The sequence below is a fragment of the Camelina sativa genome, chromosome 4 (genome assembly GCF_000633955.1).
Source record: "Camelina sativa cultivar DH55 chromosome 4, Cs, whole genome shotgun sequence".
Classification (NCBI taxonomy): domain Eukaryota; kingdom Viridiplantae; phylum Streptophyta; class Magnoliopsida; order Brassicales; family Brassicaceae; genus Camelina; species Camelina sativa.
This window is the reverse complement of record NC_025688.1, coordinates 16,614,131-16,638,748: the sequence shown is the minus strand read 5'-3', so window position 1 is coordinate 16,638,748 and position 24,618 is coordinate 16,614,131. Positions and strand designations below refer to the sequence as shown.

General features: G+C 35.6%; 3 protein-coding genes and 2 pseudogenes across 4 annotated transcripts; 3 read left to right on the top strand and 2 right to left on the bottom strand.

Annotated features, from left to right (window-relative positions):
• On the bottom strand, positions 5,932-7,722 carry LOC104780789 (COMPASS-like H3K4 histone methylase component WDR5A). The gene is made up of 2 exons (XM_010505328.2): positions 6,960-7,722; positions 5,932-6,607 (listed from the first exon to the last, which is right to left on the bottom strand). The coding sequence occupies exons 1-2, from the start codon at positions 7,632-7,634 to the stop codon at positions 6,320-6,322; spliced, it is 963 nt and encodes a 320-aa protein (XP_010503630.1). The 5' UTR covers positions 7,635-7,722; the 3' UTR covers positions 5,932-6,319.
• On the top strand, positions 9,453-15,968 carry LOC104780787 (kinesin-like protein KIN-8B). The gene is made up of 16 exons (XM_010505326.2): positions 9,453-9,936; positions 10,033-10,104; positions 10,250-10,366; positions 10,545-10,630; positions 10,743-10,887; positions 11,003-11,098; positions 11,374-11,465; positions 11,659-11,901; positions 11,980-12,130; positions 12,216-12,278; positions 12,357-12,590; positions 12,664-12,762; positions 12,847-12,960; positions 13,058-13,621; positions 13,729-14,566; positions 15,891-15,968. The coding sequence occupies exons 1-15, from the start codon at positions 9,889-9,891 to the stop codon at positions 14,062-14,064; spliced, it is 2,460 nt and encodes an 819-aa protein (XP_010503628.1). The 5' UTR covers positions 9,453-9,888; the 3' UTR covers positions 14,065-14,566; positions 15,891-15,968.
• On the top strand, positions 14,903-17,418 carry LOC104780788 (annotated as a pseudogene).
• Positions 17,491-20,075, top strand: LOC104780784 (tRNA-dihydrouridine(20) synthase [NAD(P)+]-like). 2 transcript variants are annotated; one of them, XM_010505323.2, is made up of 9 exons: positions 17,491-17,659; positions 17,776-17,881; positions 18,398-18,536; positions 18,635-18,743; positions 18,827-18,963; positions 19,054-19,190; positions 19,322-19,428; positions 19,507-19,634; positions 19,851-20,075. In XM_010505323.2, the coding sequence occupies exons 1-9, from the start codon at positions 17,615-17,617 to the stop codon at positions 19,930-19,932; spliced, it is 990 nt and encodes a 329-aa protein (XP_010503625.1). In that variant the 5' UTR covers positions 17,491-17,614; the 3' UTR covers positions 19,933-20,075. The 2 variants fall into 2 exon arrangements, with proteins under 2 accessions (XP_010503625.1, XP_010503626.1); XM_010505324.2 differs by having other exon boundaries at positions 19,742-19,944.
• LOC104780786 lies at positions 20,056-22,689 on the bottom strand (annotated as a pseudogene).

The window sequence follows — 24,618 nt, the reverse complement described above, 5'->3', positions numbered from 1 at the left end:
AAGATTTATTATTATAATTAAGATAGAAATTATATATAGAATAATATATTATAAACTCTAATCTTAAACTTATAAATTAATTCTTAATCTTAGAAATTATTGAATTTAGAAATTATTGAACTTAGAAATTATTAAATTTAGTTATATATAGAATTATTGAACTTAGAAATTTTTTTTGTTTAAGGTCATTGCATTAATTTAGGCCCAAATCTAGGTTAATTACCCAATTTAGGCCCAAATCCATTAACATTCCGTTAAAAAAAAAACCCTAATCTTCTTATCTCTTCTCATTCGAGACAAGGGTTCCTCGAGACAAACCCTAAAGCCGCAATCGACAGTCTCTCTTCACACTCTCTCTTCTCAATCGTCTTTCTCTTCTCAATCTCTCTTCTCAATCGACACTCTCTCTTCTCAATCTCTCTTCTCAGTCTCTTGTCTCAATCATCACACGATGCCTGCTCGAGGAAGAAAGAGAAAACTCGATCGTAATCATTCTCAGATTCCCGGAGGGTCAAGACTACGACATACTAATCTACCCAGTCAGTACGACTTCACGCCGGCAGTCCAAGCTCCTCGTACGCAGCAGACACCTGATGAAGTCCCCATTTTGCCACGACATTCAACGGAATCCCAGATCCGGGACTATCCTCCGCCTCAACAACTATTTCAGGGCTCCGTTACTCGCCAACCTCCACCTCAAGTACGCCGGTCTCCTTCAGTAGAAGTTAACTACAATCCAGCGACTCATGCAACTCTTCAAGATGACTCTCCGCCTTCTCCAGCTCAACGCTCTCAGGCTCGTAGTCATCAGACTCGTAGTCATCCATCGCATCCATCGTCCCAAGGCAACAACTTCGAAGAAGAAACTTCTACGGTGTTGCCGGAGCTCCAGGAGGACGTGGTTCGGGCTCTAAATGCCCTGCTTGTGGTGCCAGGTCGGGATAAGTTCACCACGGTCCTCTCTCCCACACCCTTACCGAACACCCAATGGTATGATTTTTCTCTCTTATCATGTATTTGTAATGGTGTTTTGTGAATGTTAGAAGAGAAATCTGTAGGTCAATGTTTATTTCGTTTGGTTTATTGTGTCTTTAGGATAGTGATTATGATTGTGTCTTTAGGATTGTGTCTTTAGATTCATGTTTATTTCGTTTATTATGATTTCGTTTGGTTTATTGTGTCTTTAGGATTGTGTCTTTAGATTCATGTTTATTTCGTTTGGTTTATGTTTATTTCGTTTGGTTTATTGTGTCTTTAGGATTGTGATTATGATAACGAGAGTAAGTTTATTATGATTTCGTTTGGTTTATTGTGTCTTTAGGATTGTGTCTTTAGATTCATGTTTGTGTATTCATTGCTTGTGTATTATGATATATTGCTTGTGTATTGAGATTCATGTTTATGTTTACTGGTTGAAGTATTGTTTATGTTTACTGGTTGAAGTATTGTTTCTTTTGACTCATTAACTGATGCCTCTTGTATTGTTTCTTTTCGAGGTTTACTCGTGACAAAGGGTCAAAACTTGTTCGGAAGATTACTAAAATTCTTCTAAACAAATTCGAAGGTCCCTTCTACAGCTGGACATGTGTGCCGCGGGACAAACAAGAGAGATACTTCATTGAGTTCGCGGTAAGGATATATGTCACATGTCTTCTTTTCACTTACAATAAGCCTTATGTCACATAGCTTTACATGTCTTCTTTTCACTAACAATAGCTCCTTTTTTCTAGAAAACCCACACCTGGGATCCTTTGATAACCGGAACTGTTCAAGCTTATTTTGAGAAAATCTGTCAAAAGCGGATCAAAGACATGGTTAGCAATGTGAGGACTAGTCGAGTTCAACCAACCTGGATTGGAGACACTCTCTGGAGCACGATGGAGGATTACTGGGACACTGAAGAAGCACAACAAAAGAGTAAAACCTACTCTCAGGCCCGTATGTCTGACCGTAACGGCCTAGGTCCTCATGTCCACCTCTCAGGGCCAAAGTCTTATCAACAGCTTCAAGACGAAATGGTTGCAGGTTGAGGAATTGGGAAGAGAAGTCCGACTTATAACATTGCAGGTTGAGGAATTGGGAAGAGAAGTCCGACTTGGTGAGGTTTTCATCAAGGCACATACAAAGCCTGATGGTACATATGTTGATCGGAAGGCAGAAAAGATTGCAGGGACATATGAGAAGACTGTTCAAGAGAGGTTGTCTCAGCTCGAGGCAGAGTCTTTTGCTGTGTCAGATGGAGAATCACGGCCACGGGACCTCACAACAGAAGAATATACAGAAATTTTCCTGGAGGTAACTTTTTTAAAAAACCAATACACATTTATAGTCTTGGAGTTTAATTTGTCATCTTCTAACCTCCACTTTTCTCTTATTTTCAAGTCCACTGAGAAGGATTCAAGAGGAACACCTTATGGAGTTGGAAGCCTCAAGGACTGCCTTGTCGATGGAACGCATAAGCAAGCATGTGGCTCAACTACCTTTGTGGCTCTCGAAGAACAGTTGAAGAAAGCTCAACGCATGATAGAAGAACAGGCTGCTCAACTGGAGCGGCTTGCTGCGCATGATGAAGAACAGGCTGCTCAACTGCAGCGGCGTGATGCAGAACTTGCTGCGCAATCCAAAGTTATTGCTGCCCAGAACGGCAAGATTGACCAATTCTCCATCGTGGAAGATTTTCTGAGGGAATGTGATCCGCGGTTTCAGAAGTTTGTTGCAAGCCATTCAGCTAAAGAGACAACTCCAACTCCATCAACATCTGCTTAAGGTACTCTTCACTTCTAGCTCATCTTATACAATCATCTGGGATCATTTCTTTTTCTTTGTACCTTCATTTTTTCAACTTGACAGAACCTTAAGGTATTGTGTTATAACAGGGATCAATTCCAGATTTGAGAAGGATACAAGCAGACGAAGCTAACTTGGGAAACGATTGGAAGAAGCTTTTCTTGTTGTTTTCTTGATCAATGTTTTTTCTTTTTGTTATCTTTTGAACTTGGGGTTGTAATGAATATGATGTTTCTTTCTTTTTGTTAATCTTTTGAACTTGGGTTGTAATGAATATGATGATACTTAAGATGTGTTTTGTTAAGATGTGTTTTGTTTATGTAATATTAATTGTAGTTATTTTTATAATTGTTCAAATATAAGAATTAGATGTAAATCCAATTAAAGAGAATTTGTAAAACAAAATTCAAATATAAAATTAAAGATAAATCAAAATAAATATTTATAATATAAATATAAATATTTATATGTAATATTATTTAAATACATAATCGTAAAGTAGTCGTAAAGTAGTCACTACATTTAGTGACTAATTTACGACTATACAAATAGTCTTAATGTAGTCGTAAACTAGTCACTAACTTAGTGACTACATTACGACTGATTTACGACTGATTTACGACTACAAAAGATTGTCGTAATGTAGTCGCCATTTGGCGACTAAAATTACGACTATAAATTTTAGCGACTCTCAGTTAGCGACTACAGGTTTTAGTCGCAATTTGGTCGTAACACTCCTTTTAGCGACTAAATAATGACTAATAGTGTAGTCGCTATTGGCTTGTTTTCTTGTAGTGAATATTGCATAATATAAAATACTAAATTAATCTAAAAGTTGCGCAAAAAATTGAAAACATCATATATTATGAAACAAAAAACTTATCTAAAACATCTTATATTTTGAAATGGAGAGAGTATGACCTACCACTGGGATTCACGAAATGATTTATCCAGAGACCCGCTAATTAACGAAATGGAGTACTATTCTAAAACATTTAAAATTGGATAATTAGTTTAAATGACCAGAATTACCATTGAACGGTATTGGGTAAATCACATTTCTACCATGAAGGACCACAACAAGGCATGATCGACACAAAAACGAGAGAGCCAGCCAGTCTCTGAAAAAGACGAGAACAACCATGAGTCCTGAGCTGAGATGATGATGACGCACGGGACCTGTTAAGAGTCTCGAGAGATGGGTAGGGATACGATCGTGATTTTGTATTTGTGGAAGATGATGAGTCAGTAAAAACAGTCCTATGTGCATCATTTTCGGGGAGGTATTGGTTTATGATTTAGAAAGAATTTTAATGACTTTATGTTCTTGCTGATTGTTAGAATCATAAAAAAAAATGAAAGTTAAAAATGAAGGATTCTAAGAGATTGTTTAGGAAGTTTTTTAAAATCTTGATGATTTGTTTTTTTCTAATCTTGTAAAATCTTTCTATTTGATGAAAGAGTTTTCATGACTTTTGTTATAAAGGAAATGATATAAAATCCTAAATCAATAACATAAAATTTGAATTCATTAACAATCCAAGATTCTTTTGTTTTACTTGAATAACATAAAACTTTTAATGACTTTATAAAACTCTTAATCCAATAACACTAGATTTATCAAGATTTTAGATAACTTTTTACAAATCCACAACCAATAACACCAAATTTTTAAAGAGTTTTTAAAAGTCTTGATTGAATAACAACATATTTTACCTAACTTTTAAAGTCATTAAAATTCTTTCTAAATCCTAAACCAATACCTCCCCCTTAATCTTTTTGCCAGTTTACCACTGTCTTCACTGATCAACAATAATGGTTTCCTTTGTCTACTGAACAAAACATATGGCTTTCCATATACATTATTTCTATTTTTTCCCCTCATTGTATTATACTATCTCACAAATTAATTTAATTTAAATTTAGGAACTAAAAAAAAAAGTAGTACTTATTTTGATTTATTGGAAATGAGAATGGATAGCTTAAATATGGAATACCAAAAATTAGATAACCAATTGGTTTTTTTTCCTTTGTCACTAGACGAGTTTAGGTATAAAACTATAGGCACTGGAATAAGTCGTACTCATATTAGGTGAATATTTGTTTTCTTCTTCATGGACCCGGACCAATAGAATAATTTTTTCATCTGCAACGCACTTCCTTGCACTAGATAATAAACTAAAATTAGTGAAAATTTTATAATAAAGGTCCCTTACAATAATGAAGGCACTTTCGAATGATAAGAATGGTCTACTTTTTTTGTGTGTGTGTAAAATTGGGAAGATGTATATACTTTTGGATGGGTGTGTATTTAAAGAGTCATTTGTTAAGCTTGATTTCATATTTGGTACCAAATCAAATATACTTTATCTAACTAATAGATTACGTTAGCACTTAATCTTAACAATTCTTGTTTGCTATGACAAAAGTATTAACAAACTATAACTAAGACATACGAACTTAATAAATTTTACATAATCTCGAGTTACATAATGAGTCATTTTGACCAAAATAGTGTTGAACAATCGAATAACATTGGATTTATTCATTTAAGAGAAGGGAGGAGATGAACATATTACTAGGGTTACATTCCTCTGCTCTCCCCAATGTCTTATCCTCTTATACAAGATTGTGACTAATCGACTATCACATTCATGAGTTCAATCTTTACTCATTTTAAGTTTTCTTTTTATTTTTTATTTCAAGAATTTTTACACAAAGAACCAAAGCAAAATTTTGAATCTTTGTATGTTTTGGGAGAGACAACAAACAAGACTCAGTCCTTAGGAACTGTTGCTTTCTGTTGGTTTGAATCATGCAAACAGAAAGACACGCTGTAAAAGCAACCCACTGTTGTAGCTAAAAGACAGAACAAAGGTCACAAAGTCATCTTTTTGTTTTTTTGGTTTCGAAATTGAAATTATAAAGAGTGGGTTCAATTTTTCAGGTGGTCCTTTCAAAATTTGTAGGGATAAAAAAAACTTTACGATAAAAGTGAAAAATGAAAAAAAAAATACATATATGGGACAGGACCAAAGGGACCATAAGCTTCATCATCATGTTCATGGCCCAACCAACTACCATACATTATCTACATTTAGTCATATATGTGTACTTTGACCCATGAACTACCCATCAATACGATTCGTATGAACAATTTTTCCAATCCTGAAATAGTTTAAGACCAATAGAGTTGTAGGAAACACAGAAGCATGGCATCAGCTTAATACATACAATGTTTGAAAAGAGAAAACCTGCTATTGAAGTGTTTTGCTCGCTCTCTCAAGTCCCTTTGGACTTGCAGGATTCAAGGGGTTTCTCTTTGCCTTTAGACTTGCCTAAATAGTTCAGAGTCACACAGGGAACTATTACAACGGTCTCACACTTCTTGTGTAAACTATTACAACGGTCTCGACACGAACCAAAAATTGGACTTTTACATAATGAGGCAAGAATCAATCTAACAAGATCAGTGAGCAAAAGATGATTACAGCTTTGACGTAGGAGGCATGTATGAAGAGATAGTGTTGTTTCATTCTTTCTTCTGTGTCCAAATTTTTACAGACTTGTCAAGTGAGCCTGATGCGATCAAATTCTCTGTCGGGTGGCAAGCTACAGTCATAACAGGCTCAGTATGACCCTCAAGTTTCTGAAGCAGTTTCCTGGAGTTTAACTCCCACATGTATACACAATTATCCTCGGATCCACTGACTATCCGCTTTCCATTTGTGACAGAGAACGCAGAGGAAACACAATACTGTGAGTTTACGTGGCCAGTGTATGTTTTGAGAAATTTCGCAGACGAAATGTTCCACAACCTCTGCACATTTAAATATCGTGAAGAGATCAGTGCATTAATAACGTTGCATGAGAATTTATCCTCCAATGTCCTCTTATAGATGCAAATAAATCAAACACCAAAAGAAGATATATCTTAGAAGCCACAACCCTCTAGAATCAATAACAGAACTATACTAAAGCTACCAACTTTTTGCTTAAAAGAGAAATAATATCCTTAACTAGAAAACACTATTGCAAATACCTTTGGATTGGCTTCTCCCCTAAATCAAACTTCTATAAACACCTAGAATCTAACGCTCTACTCAAATCTTCATGCTTTTCTCTGAGATAAATTCAGCAAAATCTTACAATATGGAGAAGAAGTTACTCACCAGGGTATTGTCCAGTGTGCCAACGAGGATGAACTTGCCATTGGGAGAGAATCTAACAAAGGAAACAGGAGGATTCTCATCATCAATCAAAGTTTTAATACAATGCCCAGTGCCAGCATCCCATATACGACACAACCCATCATAGCTACTCGACACAATAAGAGACCCATCTCGATTAAAATCAACAGCAGTAACAGGATCAGAATGCGCGGGAAGAACTTTCAAACACTTCCCAGTAGTAACATCCCAGATCCGAACCGTTTCATCGAACGAACCAGATACAATCATGTTCGACTGAGGATTGAAATTAACACAGAAGGCGTAATTGGTGTGTCCGATCAGCGTCTTGATCAACGAGCCGGTTTCAACGTCCCACAGCTTTAACGTTTTGTCATCGGAAGCGGAGGCTATAAACCTCGCGTCTGAAGAGAAGGCCACATCGGAGATACCGTACTCGTGGCCGGAGAATTCTCGTGCGGGCTTGGCGATGGGGTTTCCGTCGGTGTTGATTGTGTAAGTGCGGAGGGTTTTGTCGGCGGAGGCGGAAGCGAGGAGGCGACCATCGGAGGAGAATTTAACGGAGGAGACGGCGCGTTCGTGGGTTGTTAGGGTTTGGGAGTGGACGTATGGAGTGAATGATGCTGTTGCTGTTGTTGCTGGTACTTCTTCTGCCATGGGTAATAGTAAAGAAGTGTATTTTTTTTTGAGAATTAAGAAGATTGAATTTGGGAGATTTAGGGTTTTTGGGAAAGGGAGGCTTTGGTCCAAGGAGAGAGACGATCCAGTGTTCTTTGATAAACCCTGATTGATTTAAACCAAAATTGTGGGGTGTTTTTTGAAATAATTGGATAGTATAGGGGTATCTTTTGAGTTTTACGTAAATTAAAGTAGTTTCACGAGCAGCTCACGTGCGCGATTTCTATGCTCAAACTCTCAGACTGGTTCAGAGTCTTTACAATCTTTTATTCTTTACTTTACTTCCTCTGAACACAAAAGCTTCATTTTTAATATTTTTGTTTAGGTTAATGATACTACTTTCCTCTAATTTTTCACTTATGAATTTTTATAAAACAAGAAGAAAACTCAAAAAAAAAAAAAAAACTAAGAAAAGAGAGATTAAAGTTTTTGCAGCTTTTCCTTAAGTTTATAGCTTTAATTAATCTTAAATTATCATACTCAGGAACCATATTTATATTTAATGAGATTAAATCTCTTCGACCCGAACAAATTAATTAGTTTTCATTTATGTTGTGGTGTTTTCAACTTGTAATTGGACAGAACAAGCTATATACTAGATTTTAGTCTTTATTATCGAGCAAACAAATCACGAACAGAACTAACAAGACTTGCAACTACCACCACTGCTCATTTTTTGTGTTTTTTTCTGTAGTAGTATTTCGTTGGAACGATCGAATCTGAACTTCACAAAGTAAAAAATTTATGATTTTATTATACGAAACGATTTGTAAAATGTAAATTCGCACGAACACATGGAGAAAAAACAAATCTCGTTGCCTCGTTAAACCCAAAAAGCTCACATAACAAAATAATTAATACTCCTATAATTCAGTTTTCATTTTTTTTTAAAAAAAAATCTTACTTCTTCTAAGTTTGAAGTTTTTGGTATTTATTTATTTATTTCACTTTATAGCATATGATTATATAATCGATCGCGATTTGCTTATTATGTTGAACAATTGTTAAGTTATCGTACATACGTGATGAATGAAAAGTTAGCCATGAAACGAGCTCCTTGATAATTTATGGTACATTGATGAACCGGATCGAGTCTTCGGTGAGATAGATAATAAAACTTCAAGTTATACAGAACATGCATATTAAATTATAGATAAATTTGGTGTGAGTGAGTACCCATACTTCTATGGGTGGGTAGTAGTAGTAATGCATTAATAAAATAAGGAAAATATTTGTTTCATAGTATAAAATTATGCATTCGTTGGTAATGTGCATGATGGCTGAAGTAACACAAAAGAAATAATGTTTTATTGATTTGTATGATTTTGGAAGATAATCTAGCTAAACGTTAGTACGAACGTTGTCGGTTAAATTCACATTGTGAGAACACGCCTTGTAATCAAGAATTTTTTTTTTTTGTCAAACAACGAAAACATATTTTAATAAAATTATTTGTTTTAGCAAATAAGTTGTAAAACGTCACGTCAGCTTATCTCTCGTATAAACATATGGTATTAGATAGCACGTCGTGTACACAGTTCACAAAAACTTCGTCAAATTAAATTAGTTAAAAAAATCAAATTGATAACAAAAATCCAAATTGAAAAGCTGTTCGACAAAGAATTAAAATGGCTATTAATCAATTAATTGGATATGTAATAAAAAAACTTATAAGTTAAATAATAATACCCGATCCACAAAAACCACTCTACTTCTATATGTGAAAGCTCGCTCAATCGTTACCGTTCAAATACAAAAATCAACGGCGATGATGACATTACCACATCTTAAACAAAATACACCGTCACACATGTGACTCCTTTCTTTAATATCCCTCTCGCACGATCTTTTTATTTTTTCCCTCTTCTTACAGAAAAATAAAAAAATGTTTATTAGAAATCTCTGAAGCAAAGAGCATTAATTGAATTTTAATTTTTCCAGCTTAAATTTTGAAACGGTGAAAATTTTACAGAGAGAGAGAGAGAGAATCTTGAAACTATCAAACATTTATTTGAATTAATTCTTATCCTTTTTAGCTCAGCTGAAATTTTCATTCTTCTTCTTCGCTTCACATTTTTTATTTTATTTTTTTCAATTCTTCGCATATTTTTAGGAGTGAGTTTGTTGTTCGTCTCTCTCTGATCGTTGTGTGAGAGAGAGAGAGACTCTGTTTAGTTTTCCCGGAAAATTTTAACCTCGCATTGGGGAAATTCTCGCTTTATACCGACGAAAAATGCCAAGCATTAGAGCTCCAGCTGCGAAGAAGACAACTACACTCACGGTTAGCTCTGTCACCTCCTCGTCGTAGATAATTTCCGGTTTAATCCGTCTGAATTTTATTAAACCGGTTTGATTTCTCTGTGTGTTTTCCGGGTAGGTCGCTGTGAAATGTAGACCGTTAATGGAGAAAGAACGTGGTAGAGACATTGTTCGTGTGAATAACTCTAAGGTCTCTTTCTGAATTTTTGTTTATTTGATTTCTTCACTCAGTTCCTAATTTTTTTTTTTTTTTTTCCACAGTTGATGATTCTAGCTCGCTCTTTCGATTTTGGAAAATCTCGACCTAATTTTTGTTTTGTTTTTCGATTTTTCAGGAAGTGATTGTGTTAGACCCTGACTTATCGAAAGATTACCTTGATCGGATTCAGAATCGGACTAAAGAGAAGAAGTATTGTTTTGATCATGCGTTTGGCCCTGAGAGCACGAACAAGGTTTTTGAATTTCTTGGATCTGTGTCTTCTTGTTTATGTATTTGAGAATTTTTTTTTTCTGGAAACTGTTTAGGTTCGTAGTGCGTGTGTATGTGACTCTTTTTTTTTTGAAGTAAGTGAATGAAGTTGTGGGTTTATTTTTAGACTTGTGGTTTAAGGTTTGTGTGTTGTTTTTCAGAATGTCTATACGAGTATGTCTTCTGTGATCTCTGGTGTTGTCCATGGACTCAATGCTACAGTGTTTGCTTATGGTTCAACTGGAAGGTATGTAGTTATGTAAATGATCTCCAATAGTACTCTTTAGCATATTCGAGTTGCAAAAGCTACAAGAACATTCATGTTTTGTTATCTGACTCAATGATGCAATTTTGTTTAGTGGCAAAACATATACAATGGTTGGAACTCGAAGTGATCCTGGATTGATGGTTCTCAGCTTGAATACCATTTTTGATATGATCAAGAGTGACAAGAGCTCAGATGATTTTGAAGTGACTTGCTCATATCTTGAAGTCTACAATGAAGTAAGGCTAGCTTAGTAGTCTGAAAACTTGGTTATTGTTGTTTGTTGTGTAGTGTGCTTTCCATTATCTGGTATTACTCTTTCTCTTATAATAATTAATCTCGACTGCAACTCAGGTTATATACGATCTGCTTGAGAAGTCATCTGGTCATTTGGAGCTCAGAGAGGATCCAGAGCAGGGGATAGTAGTAGCTGGCCTGCGATCAATCAAGGTCCATATGCTTTTCTGATCTCTGTTAAACCTGATTTGGAGAGATCACTTTAAAACCTGATTCTAATCATGTTGTGTAGCAGAATATATAGTGTAGTAGTATGGTTTAGATTAAGAGAGCTTTCTCTGCCTTCCAGTTTGTATCAGTTAGTATTTCTATTAGAATTCTCTGCCGATGACGAGGAAAACCAGCCTTTTATCCTTGTTTCATTTGCTCCATTGAAACCTTTTCGGCATTTGCATCTTGGGTCCTTAGTCAAAATGTTTATTTTGTAGGTCTTTTCTGCAGACCGAATCCTTGAACTGCTGAACTTAGGGAACAGTAGACGGAAAACTGAGAGCACGGAGATGAATGGAACGTCATCAAGGTGAGTGGATGCCACCTTCTGAATAAGCTGTTAATGTTGGAAGCTTCTCGCTTGTAAATCTCTAGATCTCACAGCCAAATGGTTTATTTCCTTGAGTAATTTCCTGCATCGAAATGGAAACGTTCTTGAATTTTTCTTGAAAATGAACTCGTGGTGGCCCATTACCTATATGTACTTCCCTGTCAATTACCAGATCCCACGCAGTTCTGGAGATTGCAGTAAAAAGAAGGCAAAAGAATCAAAATCAAGTCATGAGAGGGAAACTCGCCCTTGTAGATCTTGCTGGCAGTGAAAGAGCTGCTGAGACGAACAATGGAGGTCAAAAACTGAGGGATGGAGCTAATATTAATCGCTCACTCCTTGCACTAGCAAATTGCATAAACGCTTTGGGGAAGCAACACAAAAAGGGCCTTGCTTATGTCCCATACAGAAACAGGTATGAGTGGATATGTGATCTTTTCTATCTTAGATTAGTAATCTTTTTCTGGCTGATAAAAACTTGTCTAATTTTCAGCAAACTTACACGGATTCTTAAAGATGGTCTGAGTGGGAACTCCCAGACAGTGATGGTTGCAACCATATCACCTGCTGATAGTCAGTATCATCATACTGTGAACACATTGAAATATGCTGACCGAGCAAAGGAGATTAAAACACACATTCAGGTGACAATAAATTTCATCTGAATAATTCTAGTCGACGAGATAATTGCTTCACAAGTACTTACTATTCACTTTTCATGCATTTTAGAAAAATATTGGTACCATCGACACTCATATGTCAGACTACCAACGAATGATCGATAATCTTCAAGTAAGTTAATACTTCTGTCTACTTTTGTTACAAAATGAATATAGTAGCAGTAAATAACTCAGATATTTGGTTTCATAGAAAGAGGTTTCTCAGCTGAAAACACAACTAGCAGAAAAAGAGTCCCAGCTAAGCATCAAACCTTTTGAAAGAGGTGTCGAACGTGAACTTTCGTGGTTGGATGGTTTAAGCCACCAGATAAGTGAAAATGTTCAGGACCGTATAAACTTACAGAAGGCTTTATTTGAGCTTGAGGAAACTAACCTGAGAAATCGCACTGAACTTCAGCATCTTGATGATGCTATTGCGAAACAGGTTTGGTGATAAAGCTTCTCCTAATTCAAAAGTCAATATATTGCATTACCGTAACTTCTTCTCTATTTTATAGGCGACAGAAAAAGATGTAGTCGAAGCTCTAAGTAGCAGACGACAAGTAATACTTGATAATATCCGCGACAATGATGAAGCCGGTGTTAACTACCAGAGAGTAAACCTTTTTCTTTATCATATGTTTCAACTCTACACTTCATCATTGTCATTGCAAATCATCCTTATATCTTCATTTTTACAGGAAATTGAAGAAAATGAAAGACATCGCTGTAAACTACAGGATATGCTCAATGAAGCAATAAATAACAACGGAAACAAAACTTATCTGCATATTCTCAATCAGTATAAGCTCCTGGTGAGTGAAGTAAACAAAGCAAATTCTCATTATCTTGACCCTGAAGTTCTTACACAACTGATTCAACATTTATTGTTGTTTCTTTTTATAAATGTAGGGGATGGGTAATACCGAACTACAGTTTGAAATGGCAATGAGAGACCAAATCATTTACAACCAAAGGGAAGCCCAAAGAAACCTATGGAATTTGCTAATGGGTTTAGGAGTTGAAGAGAAACAAGTGTTTGACCTCGCTGCAAAACAAGGAATCACAATTGAAGACTGGAGTAGTATGGCGTCGTTTCCAGGACTTCCTTATCGGAATCAAACACCGAGTTTCATACCTGCAAACATCCCTTTCATGGGCCACTCATATTCTAAATCCTCCTGTACTTTCCAGAGTTATCAAGACCCTTCTTCGAAAGGTCAACAATGGGCTCCAACTCCTACTTTATGCAGAGAGGAACACCACAGCTCTTACTACTTCATGGGACAGGAGCCACCTGCATTTGTCAATGTCAGGAAAAGCCACGATGGTTGGGTTGGTGGCAGCAGACCAGCTTCACGAATCGACACAGGAGGCAATCATCGCCGAGTCTCTTATCCACAAACTGTGAACAATTCTTCTCCTCGGATGGTCTCTTCCCATATAGGTCCCAACTTTTACCAGGCTCCTCAAAGGGTACGTATCATAACACTTCCTTTTTTCTTCAGATGCGATGAGGTTAATTTCAATCTCACTTATTCGCCTTGTAAAACTAACATTCTATATGTTTTGATTGCAACCAGGAAATGTTGGCTAACACAACAAGTCCTTATGGGAGCCCGCGAGCTGGACTCATAAACGTGGCCACCACCCCAACTGTGCAACCTTTCTATGGAAGTCCCCGTGCTGTCACTGTGAGAAACGGTTCATACAACAACAGTCCACGCGCCCCCAATGCAGTTTCATCCAATGGTGCAAGAAACCAGCAGCAACGATCGTATGGAACGAGCCCGCTCTCAGGAACCAAAGGCGTCAAAACCTCTTCGTACGGACAGGACAGCTACACAAAGTTGTACAGAGGAGGAGGAGGCACCAAAGGTCACAGTAAAGGAAACAAAACTCAACGCCAACAACAATGACATCTCTAAAACCAACACACACTTGAGTTCGATAAGGAGTCAGTTTCGAGGCTCAGTTTTTTAAACGCCTCACGCTCTCAGTCACATGACTCTTTTTTGTTTGTTTTGTTTGTACAGCAAATTCCACGGTATTGATTTCTTCCTGATACGATTGATGTGTGTATATATATGGCGAAAAGGTTATAAAGAAGAGAGAAAAAAAACAATTTGTCCATTTTGACCCCAAAAAAAGGCTCACCGAACCATTGTTCTATCGACAACGAATAACTTAATTAATAGCAGAGGGACAAAGAGTTTAACCAAACGACGTCACTTTGCCAAAATCTTTAAATTGGGTCGAGTCAAAATCTAAAAAACCCCTAATCGACCTCCTCTTCTCCGCCATCTGCACCGCCGGAATCGACCTTCTCCGGCGTCACTTCGGCTTCCTCCGAGCTTCGCCGGCGTCGTCTACCAAAATTCCGTCCGTCTCTCGTTTTCTCTCCTGGAGAATCGAACTCTGGTTCATATTTTATCTCTCTCTCTTTGTTTTCTTGGTGGATTGGTTTGTGATTAGTTCAATAACGTTACAGTTCCGATTAACTCAGTCTTAGTAGATCATTGCGGTTAGGGGTGTCAAAATAGTTCCAAATTTATGGATCAAACCAAACCAAACCAATCCAATAAGTGGGTTTTAACAGATTAATGAATCAAAATGGTTTATGGGTTTAATGGATTGGATTGAAATGGATTAAAATAAAATGGTTGATGAGTTAATTAAAACCAAACCAAACATAGTTGAATTGATTTTAAATACCAAATTAAGCCCATTTTTCTTTTAATTAAATGAGTAAACCGAATTGAACCAACCAAATTGAACAAAACCAAAATATCTCCTTTCTTCTACGATCTCAATTCACACTTCTTCTTGACGTATTCAAGCTTCTTCGACGGTTATGAATGATTTTTCTTCTTGGTTTCCCTACATTTTTGGGTTTGATCGATTTCATTAGATCAATTTAGTGTCTGATGAGATTATGTGAACTGGGTTTTGGTATATGGATTTGTTTCGGTTAGGTGTTTACAGTTTGTTGTGTGATTGAGATTTCTGAGTATTGGTTTTGGTGATTATGTGTATCTTAAGGTGTTGTTCTGTATATTGGTTTCAGATTATGTATGTATCTTAAGATGTTGTTGAGTTAAGACTTTTGAGTAATGGGTTTTGATGAGTAATTGAGTATGGATCTTAAGATATTGCTGAACTGTGATTCTGAGTATTGGTATCAGTCTATTAGATTAGTGTGTATCTTAAGATGTTATTGCTAATTTTACATTGTGAGTATTGGTATCAGATTAGTGTGTGACTTAAAACCACCATCATTCGGAGGTGAAAGTTTTCAAATTCTGTGGATACTTACTTCTCTTTGTGTTAAACTTTTCTGGTTTCAAATGTGTGTTGCAGAACTTCTATAATTTTAGGATACTTACTTCTCTTGTGTTGGTGATCGTTTGTAATTTTAGGATCTTGATTGATTCTAGCGAGTGTGAACCAGAAAGGCAGAAACACACTCTTTCTTCTCTCTTACGCTTTTGTCTTGTTAGATTCTCTAAAGACTGAATTTGTAATTATTGATACAAATTGGAACTTTGCTGTTTGTGTCGTGATTGCAGAGCCTAGCTGAAATTGTATAAAATTTGCGGTATTGGATTACCGAAGCTTCTCCTGTTTGAATTTCCGACTGAAGAATTCATACTTGGGCATGCATATGCTTAGTTAGCGAATGTTTTCTCTGAATTTTTTTTCTTGTGGTTTTAGCTTTGACACGATGTTACATGTGTTCTTCTAGAATGAAAGACAAAGAAATGGATACAAGAAGCGAACAGAAGAAGAAAATTTACGAAATTTTCAAAGACTTTATGACGGGGTAAAAATTGTTATGCTTTGGATCTCTTACATTTATGTGCTTTCAACTTCAAGTACGTGCTATGTCTCCACTCTGAATCTTGAGATCTTGGTTATTGTGATGATAATTAGAATCACACAGCTTGAGGAACTAGAGAATGCTGCAAAGACCTTTCTTCTACGGTTTCAACAATCACTCAGTACGTTTTCTTTTGTATAACCTTCACTGTGGATTTGCAGTCTTTCTATGACATTTGTTTCTTATGACATTTACTATTTCAGGTTTTCTTCAGCGCCCTCCAATGGTTACTACCTCCAAGTTGGTCGAGAACATCATCAGTAAGAATGAAACAAGACGGCTTAAATCATATTTAGAAGCAGGATGTATTAACATCCATGATGCTGCAGAAAGCACTAGAGCTTGTAAGTTACTTTCTCAACTCGTCTGATTTAGTAAGTCCCAAGAGGTATGTGAATAGTTTCATGTTTTAGGAACATTCATCTTTTCGTTTCCGCTTACACATTGCTCCTTTTTTTTTTCTTGCACTTCGTTTTCCTGACTTGGTCTTCCGTTTCTTATCTGAAAACAAAAATACCGGAATAAGCAGTGCATATATCCCTATCAGGAATTTCTGACCACGCAATCAAAGGTAATGTATTACCATCTATTGCCATTAGTTACTCTGTCTCTATAACTTGTTTTGTCATTAGTTACTATTTCATGTCTTCACTCACTCCCACATAATTACTATGCCTTTTTGATCTTAAAGACGTGAAAATTGCAGCCAAAAGCTTGTTAATTGAACTCGAGCATCTCACCGATGAAGCAGCCCTTGCGATTGAGACTGCCACAAAGTTTTCCGTACAGCCAGATTTAAAGACTCAAATGATGATGAATTGCAACAAGTAACAAGTGATGAGGTAAGATGTCAACAGAATCTGTTCTCGGGTAAACTAACTTACATCTTTCAAAACGTTTTCAGAGAATAACAATGTAGTTTGGGTGTGTTTGTTTTAGGAGAACGAGACTGAACATTTCTCTCAAGAACCTGAGGTTACAGAGTACGCTACACTTATTGCAGTAGTTTACAGTATGATGAAGCAGAACTATACGATGCAGGTGTGTGCAATTTGAACCCTTCTTCTCTTCATGTTTGATCTTTAAAACCTTAAAAAAACTCACTGAAGAGAAAGAAATGTGTCTGATTTCAGGAAAAGATTGTGCGATCGCTTAGTTTGAAGTCATCATCAGATGAGCTAGAGACTTATAGTCTGATGTGGTCATTGCGTCCGTTTGTAGAAGATGAGATTGTGAACAGAGCTTGGGAATGGATTTACTAAAAACAAACTCTTTTCATCCAATTACCAATTTTGTTTGATTCATTGGGGACAATGAGCTTATACCATGTGATTTACTTGTGTTTTACACTGTCATAAACCATCACACCTTTGTTCAAAAAAAAAAAAAAAAAAAAAAAAANCATCACACAAGTAATTATAATGGGCCTATTTGGATCCATTTACTAAGATAAGCCCATCAGAAAGGGATTCTGTTTTTTTTTTGTCCCTGAAGCAAAACAAACAAGTTCGTGTGCGGAGATCTAGCCGGCGGCGGCGTCTTCGAATTTTTCCGTGGCTGCGTTTGACGTTGCCACGAAGACGACGAAGATGGATTACCAGAACAAGCTTGTTCTTGCTCCCATGGTTCGAGTGGTAAGTCTAAATTGTGAAATTTGTTCCTCTTTTTTTTTTTTTTTTTTTTTTTTTTTTTTTTTTTTTTTTTTTTTTTTTTTTTTTTTTTTTTTTTTNAGAGGTGTTATTTGGTTTAGGGAACGTTGTCGTTTAGGATGTTGGCAGCTGAGTACAGCGCTGATATTACCTACGGTGAAGAGATCATTGATCATAAGCTTGTTAAGTGCGAACGCCGAACTAATGGTAAACTCTTTGGTGTCTTCTTTCGTGGTGTAGTTGTGAATTTTTTTGAATTGATTCATTTGGCTCTCAGATTCTCTGCTAGATAGCTTATTTGGTATGTTATGGTCGCTACATTATACTTCAATAAGCTTATTTTAGTACTGTTGGGGTTGTGTATATTAACGTTATCTATCTCACTTTCTCTTATTGTTGAAGAGAAAGCTGAGAGAGATCAAACTACTGCGTTTATTCGTTCCGAACTAAGAAAGGATGAACAGAAGTATCTAGGTTTTGATAAACTCTGTGTATGGCTCAGTATGGACTGTTTTGTATGATAATGCCTTCAACTTTATATTGAAAGCTGGCTTCATTAGCGCATCTCTTTGGCAGATATTTTATACAAGTTTCTTGGGAGAGACTTAAGCAAGAGATATTCTTCTTTGGTTTTTCTCTCTTTATCTTCATGATACATATAAGGTGGCTGCTATTGTGGTTCTTCCTGATTCTCGAATTCTTATTGTAGTTCTCCCTCTGCAGTTGCTTTTGGGACAACTGAGTTTGTGGAGAAAGGAACAGATAATGTCGTCTTTAGCACATGTGAGGAAGAAAAAAATAGGGTTGTTTTTCAGATGGGAACTTCTGATGCTGTTAGAGCACTAAAGGCTGCTGAGATTGTGTAAGTTTAGTCGTATTCGTCACATTGGTTGCAAAGAGTCAATGCTCCGTGTGTGTTATACCAATTTTGAAATTGATTGTTTTTGTTTCATCATTTAGGTGCAACGACGTTGCAACTGTTGATATTAATATGGGTTGCCCCAAGGCCTTTTCTATTCAAGGAGGAATGGGTGCTGCTTTATTAAGTAAACCCGAACTAATTCATGATGTAATACTCTGTTGATTCTTTTGCATATTTGCGCATTTGTTTTTTACTGATTGATTGCTCATGTGGTTTCTTCTTCATCCCAGATTTTGGCAACACTTAAGAGGAACTTAGACGTGCCGGTTACTTGCAAGATTCGATTATTAAAATCACCAGCAGATACTATTGAACTGGCTAGGAGAATTGAGAAACTTGGTGTACCAGCTCTTGCCGTACATGGGAGGTAATGTACACCACTATTAGTTGGTTCTCAATCCTTTAAGCTGTTTTTATAAAAGTTGTTCATCGATTTCTCCATCATCAACAAATACAGGAAAATTGCAGACAGGCCAAGAGATCCAGCTAAATGGGATGAAATTGCAGATGTTGTGGCAGCTTTATCCATTCCTGTCATTGCAAATGGTGATGTTCTAGAATACGATGATTTTTCTCGCATTCAAGCTGCAACAGGTACATATGATAAGACTTATTGAGTTCAGATTCAGAAGATTGATTAGCAAATATCACATAACAAGTATCTGCCATGTACTAATGATTAACCCTTCGATATTGCTGGTTTTTTTTTTTTGGTTCACATAAAGGCGCTGCATCAGTGATGGTTGCAAGAGGAGCTATGTGGAATGCTTCAATTTTCTCTCCAAAAGGAAAATCTCACTGGGAAGATGTGAAAAAGAAATACCTTAGAAAGGTAACAAAGAAAAAAGAGTAAATGATAAATTTTCCTGGGTATGATATGATTTTTAGATTTCGAGATATTGTGTTGCAGAGTATCTTGTGGAATAACGATGTTAAAAGCACAAAATACACGATAAAGGAGATGATAGCGCATCATTCTTGTCTTGAACTACCCGAAGGGAAGTCTATCAACAAAGCGGACACTTTAGAAGATCTAGCGTAAGTTAACAAACTTCTTACTTAATCTTGCTTTATACAAATTAGACAAGCTCTAATTGGGTTTTACTAGAGAAGGAATCTGATATCTAACCAAATTGAAACTGTAGTCCACCGGGATCTTAAGGATCATATATAGTGACTTGAGCCTTGAGTCTCTCAACCAATTTCGTTTAGTTTTCAAGTCAAATATTGTTGTGGTGGGTGTGGATATTTCAGGCGGCTTTACGATTTGGAAGATTACTTTTGGACAGTGAAGAATGTTGGTCCCCTGACACATGACTTGCTTCATGTTTTGTGATACTGAAAGAATACGCCATATCTTTTTGTAATCTCTTTTGAATTCTATATATATATATAGGAATCCCATTGTCTTTACTAAAACTAGCCGATTGGTAAACAAACTTAAGTTTTTTCTGAAGTATAGAAATCAATTTATTTTTATTATTTTTTGTTTCATTTGATTATATGAAATCCAAAGTACATGTGAAACGATATGACCATCCATAGTCCAACCCAACCACATAATTAATTAACTGTGCTCTACTAAATTTGAAAAGGTGGTCAGGATTTTATGAACCAGATACTCTCCATAGGCAACTCTTTCGAAACTCGGGATGTTCCTTTTCCTGGGTGCTTCTCTTTGAAGATATCCAATGGCTCTACCGCTGCGTTGAAGTTAGTCTGTTTGAACATGATCTAATTAATTAAAACCATGACATGTTTCCAAATTTCCAAAGCCGAATGAGGAAAAATGCTAAAGTTTATTTTACCTCGTAGAAGAATCCGACGCAAACACGGTATCGAGGAGAATTATTGATCACTCTATGAAGTGTGGATTCGTAAACCCCGTTAGAAAGAATCTACATATACATATATGATTCAAACATGTTTTTTAGGAATCATGAAAGAAATATTAGAAAGAGATGAGAAGAAACAGAAGTAAACCTTTAGCATGTCACCGATGTTGCAGACAAATGATCCAGGGATCGGAATCACTGGTATCCAATCGCCGGCCAAGTCTCTCACCTTTTCAAGGTAACTCTTTACCATTTTTCATACAAATATATAAATAAGATCATATAGGCAAATTAAATTATATTCTCTTATATATTACCTGAAGAGCAGTTTTGTCATCATCTTGATTTATAAGCGACAACAAGCCTGCCAAGTTATGAGTTTGTTTTGGGATTTAATATTTTGAAAAAAAACTTATGAATATATATTCAACTTTGATTTGACTACAAGCTTACTTACCATAGTCAGTGTGAGCTCCACTCTAAGTGAAAAAAGAGGAGACGAGTTATTACTTTACTACGTACAACTAAATATATGATGATAAAGTGAAGTGAAAGTTTTGTCCAAGTAAAATAAGAGCAATGAGAAAAGTTACATTCCGATAACGTTTTCTTGGTTGTTAACACCTGGATAACCAAGAACACGCATAATCCAAAAAGGGTCTCTCATCATCTTTCCTTCAAACTCATAAGGTGATCCACCAAGGGCTAAAGAGATTCCCCTTAAGATATTTCTAGAAAGATCTATAAACACGACGATGACATAAATATTAACAACTTAATTGGATGCATAAAAGAAACGTACGTAAAAATTAAGGGTAAATCACCTGTGCACAGCTTAATATACTCCTCCATCAACGTTTTGTACTCTTGGGGATTCTCTGGCCTTCAACCAGGTGAAAAAAAAAGACGAAGATAAATTAATTAGCCTGAATAAGACGAAAACTCAGTAACAAATTAAAATAGTACTATGATATGATTGGTATAATATTTTTACATTTTTCATGTTTTTAAACGTGATTTTGCTATTTTACCATTCAGACTTTTCATTTAGTTTTGCCATACCACTGGTTTGGCCCTTCCATAAATTTTCCAATGTCCCCGTACTTCCCATCCTTAAACTCTTTGTAACACTGTAAGAGAATAAAACCATATCATCATGAGTTTGTCAGAATCACTACTTGGCTTACATCAATGGCTTCGTGCATATCTTGTTTCCCACTCGTTAAATTTAGTCCGATACTCTGATATCCTCTGCATAACTCAACATCCATGAATGATCTTCGTTTTTTACCCGAATGGAACAACATCTCTTATTTTTTCTTACGTACTAGTTACGTACTACTTCGAGAGCTTTAATTGATAACCATAATTTTAGAAAATATATGTATATATTAAGTTATTAACTACTAGGACCATTTGACCCTTTGTACAAGGTGCTTGAATCGAACTCCGATGATGAAGATACGTAGAAAGTAGACTTTAACCATGCATTGACTTTTAAATAATGACATTAATTCGTTATGATATTAATTATTTCGTTCGTTATATATAACAACTTTAGTGATCATATTTTGAGAACAATGGAACGTAACAAACCTGTATCCAGCCGCTGGAGTAATCTCGATCTTAAGTTTTTCTTCATAAGGAAGCTCGAAAAATTGATGCGACATCACTCTCACTTTCTTTATAAGATCCTACGAGATTCCATGACCAATCTGTTCAACATTCTTCGACCAAAATCAAACCCTTTTAATATATATAAAACCCAAATAAAGAAAAGTATTTCATTAACGAATTTTTTTTTAAAAATTATATACCACGTAGAAGAATCCGGCGTCCCGACAGGCACTGTCCAGTTTTCTCACAGCCTCCGCCATGCGGGCATCCTCCGCCATGTTGAAGTCATCGCATTTGACCATTAAAGGACTGATATCTGCAAAAACATTATTGTCTCAAGCATTTTAGTTAGTTTCCTTGAGATCTTATATGAAAACTTTGATGATGATGATGAGAGCGATCACATTTGCTGAAAAATAGTCAATTCACGGTTTCGTATCCATACCTATAACTTGTAGTACGGATTCGTAGTTCGTCGCCATTTCGGATGCTACTTACACAATGACGGAAATTGCTTTGTACTAACAACATATATGAAGATCGTAATAAAACTCTCTGCTCTTTGCAATCATTTTATAGTGCAACTAGTTTTTGAACCCATAATTTTCATAGTGCAAACGGGCCCCTCCCACGTGAGAATATGCATGTTTGTGATTTTGTTTATTTTCTAGCTAGACCTAATTAGGTAGCTAGTAATAAATTATAGCTCAAAATTAGAACGAACAAAACAAGTTGCAAAACTAATTAGGTAGCTAGTCAAATTCTAGCTCAAAAATAGATAGAAATATATATTCTAGGTAACACACTAATTAGGTAGCTAGAAAAAAAAATCTAGCTCAAAACTAATTAGGTAGCTAGTCAAATTCTAGCTCAAAATTAGATATAATTTTTCTTTCTAATTTTAGTGGCAAATCTGTACATAATAGATGATTTAGCGGGGATAATTTAAAAACAGCGTCATTTAAAAAAAACAGTGTTTTAATTATCTAAAAAAATTTCTGAAACTTTTCTGGCAATTATTGATTTGAGATTTGAATAGAGTTTTAAAAACTTTAAATATTATGTAAAATATGTTGTTATTAGATCAAAATTTTATTAAAGTCCGCTAAAGTTTAGTGTTATTAGTTTGTGATTTGTAAAAACTCATTTAAAATTTTAATAAATTTGGGTTATTGGATTCAGACTTTTATAAAGTCATTAAAAGTTTTGTATTATTTAATTAAAACAAAATAATCTAGGATTGTTAATGAATTTAATTATTATGTTATTGGTTCATGATTTTATACACTTTCTTTACAAAATAAAGTCATAGAAATTATCATAAAAATACAAGATTGTTTGGATTTAGCATGTTGGATACAAATACTAAGATTGAGCAACCATCTTTTGTTATGTCGTTAATAAAAAAACAATTGGTAAATCCAATCCCTTGGGAAAAGTAGGAACTTGTTTTGTTTCCTAAATCTAGCCCTGGGCATATTATCCGAACCCGAATCCCGAACCCGTATCCGATCCAAAGTAGATGGTTCAGTTCGGGTTCGAATATTGTATAAAACCCGATCGGATTCAGTATCTCTGAGATTCGGATACCCGATCGGCCGATCGGGTTTGGGTAATATCCAAACCTGAATGTCCACCCGAACTAATTCGAATTAAATGTAAATACATCTAAAGGGACTTGAACCCAGAACCTTGAGCATTTAAGGATGTATCTTTAACTATTTTGCCATCTTAGTTTCCCTGTCCTAACATGAAACATTAAATATTTATATTTATACAAGTGTTCTAAAATTTATATATAAATAAAATTAGTTTTTTTTTTCTTGGTTCATGGTTTGTTTGAGTTCGGGTATACTTGAATTACCCAAATCCGAACGGGTAATACCCGAACCCGACCCAATAGTATAAAAAATCCGAACAGATTCTATATGTCTAAACCCATAAACCCGAATCCGATAAGGACTACCTAAATCACTCAGGAATTTGTTAACAAATGACTAAAATGAGTTTTCTTATATTTCACAAATCTAAAGTTTAGAATTCTAATTTCTGGTTTGATTTGCAAGAGCACTGTAATCGCAAAGATTTGCACTTAACAACTGATGGAAAGGCACCTATCCCAATTTTTAGACTACAACCAGAAGCAAAGGCAGTATTTTTACGATGGCTTCAAAAGGATGTTAAATTTTAAGATGGATATTCATCAAGTTTATCTAATTGTGTTGATCTAGCTAGAGCAAAATTAACAAGAATGAAAAGTCATGATTGCCATGTTTTAATGCAACGATTACTTCCAATTGCGTTTGCTGAGCTTATGGATAAATCTGTACAAGATGCATTATCTGGTAAGTTTTCAATTTTGTTTATTATGTGTCTGTGTTCTCAACTTGATGTAGCACATCCTTTTCGTATCACATAAGCTTCTAAAGTTCTCTGTTTTCTTTATTGTTTTTGTTAGTTTTCAATTTTGTTGTTGATATTTCTTTGTCTCAAATTTTTATTTCTTTTAGATTTTTCTTTTTAGTTTGACTTAGCTGCTCTATAAATAAAACCTCTAATACTTGTAAAGA

Coding starts and splice junctions, on each gene's coding strand:
- LOC104780789 (XM_010505328.2), bottom strand. CDS start 7,634: ATGGCAGAAGAAGTACCAGCAACAACAGCAACAGCATCATTCACTCCA. Junction 6,608..6,959: donor GCACACTGGACAATACCCTG/GTGAGTAACTTC, acceptor TTAAATGTGCAG/AGGTTGTGGAACATTTCGTC.
- LOC104780787 (XM_010505326.2), top strand. CDS start 9,889: ATGCCAAGCATTAGAGCTCCAGCTGCGAAGAAGACAACTACACTCACG. Junction 12,131..12,215: donor AGATTAAAACACACATTCAG/GTGACAATAAAT, acceptor CATGCATTTTAG/AAAAATATTGGTACCATCGA. Junction 12,591..12,663: donor ATGATGCTATTGCGAAACAG/GTTTGGTGATAA, acceptor TCTATTTTATAG/GCGACAGAAAAAGATGTAGT.
- LOC104780784 (XM_010505323.2), top strand. CDS start 17,615: ATGGATTACCAGAACAAGCTTGTTCTTGCTCCCATGGTTCGAGTG. Junction 18,537..18,634: donor CTAAAGGCTGCTGAGATTGT/GTAAGTTTAGTC, acceptor TTCATCATTTAG/GTGCAACGACGTTGCAACTG. Junction 18,744..18,826: donor AACCCGAACTAATTCATGAT/GTAATACTCTGT, acceptor TCTTCATCCCAG/ATTTTGGCAACACTTAAGAG.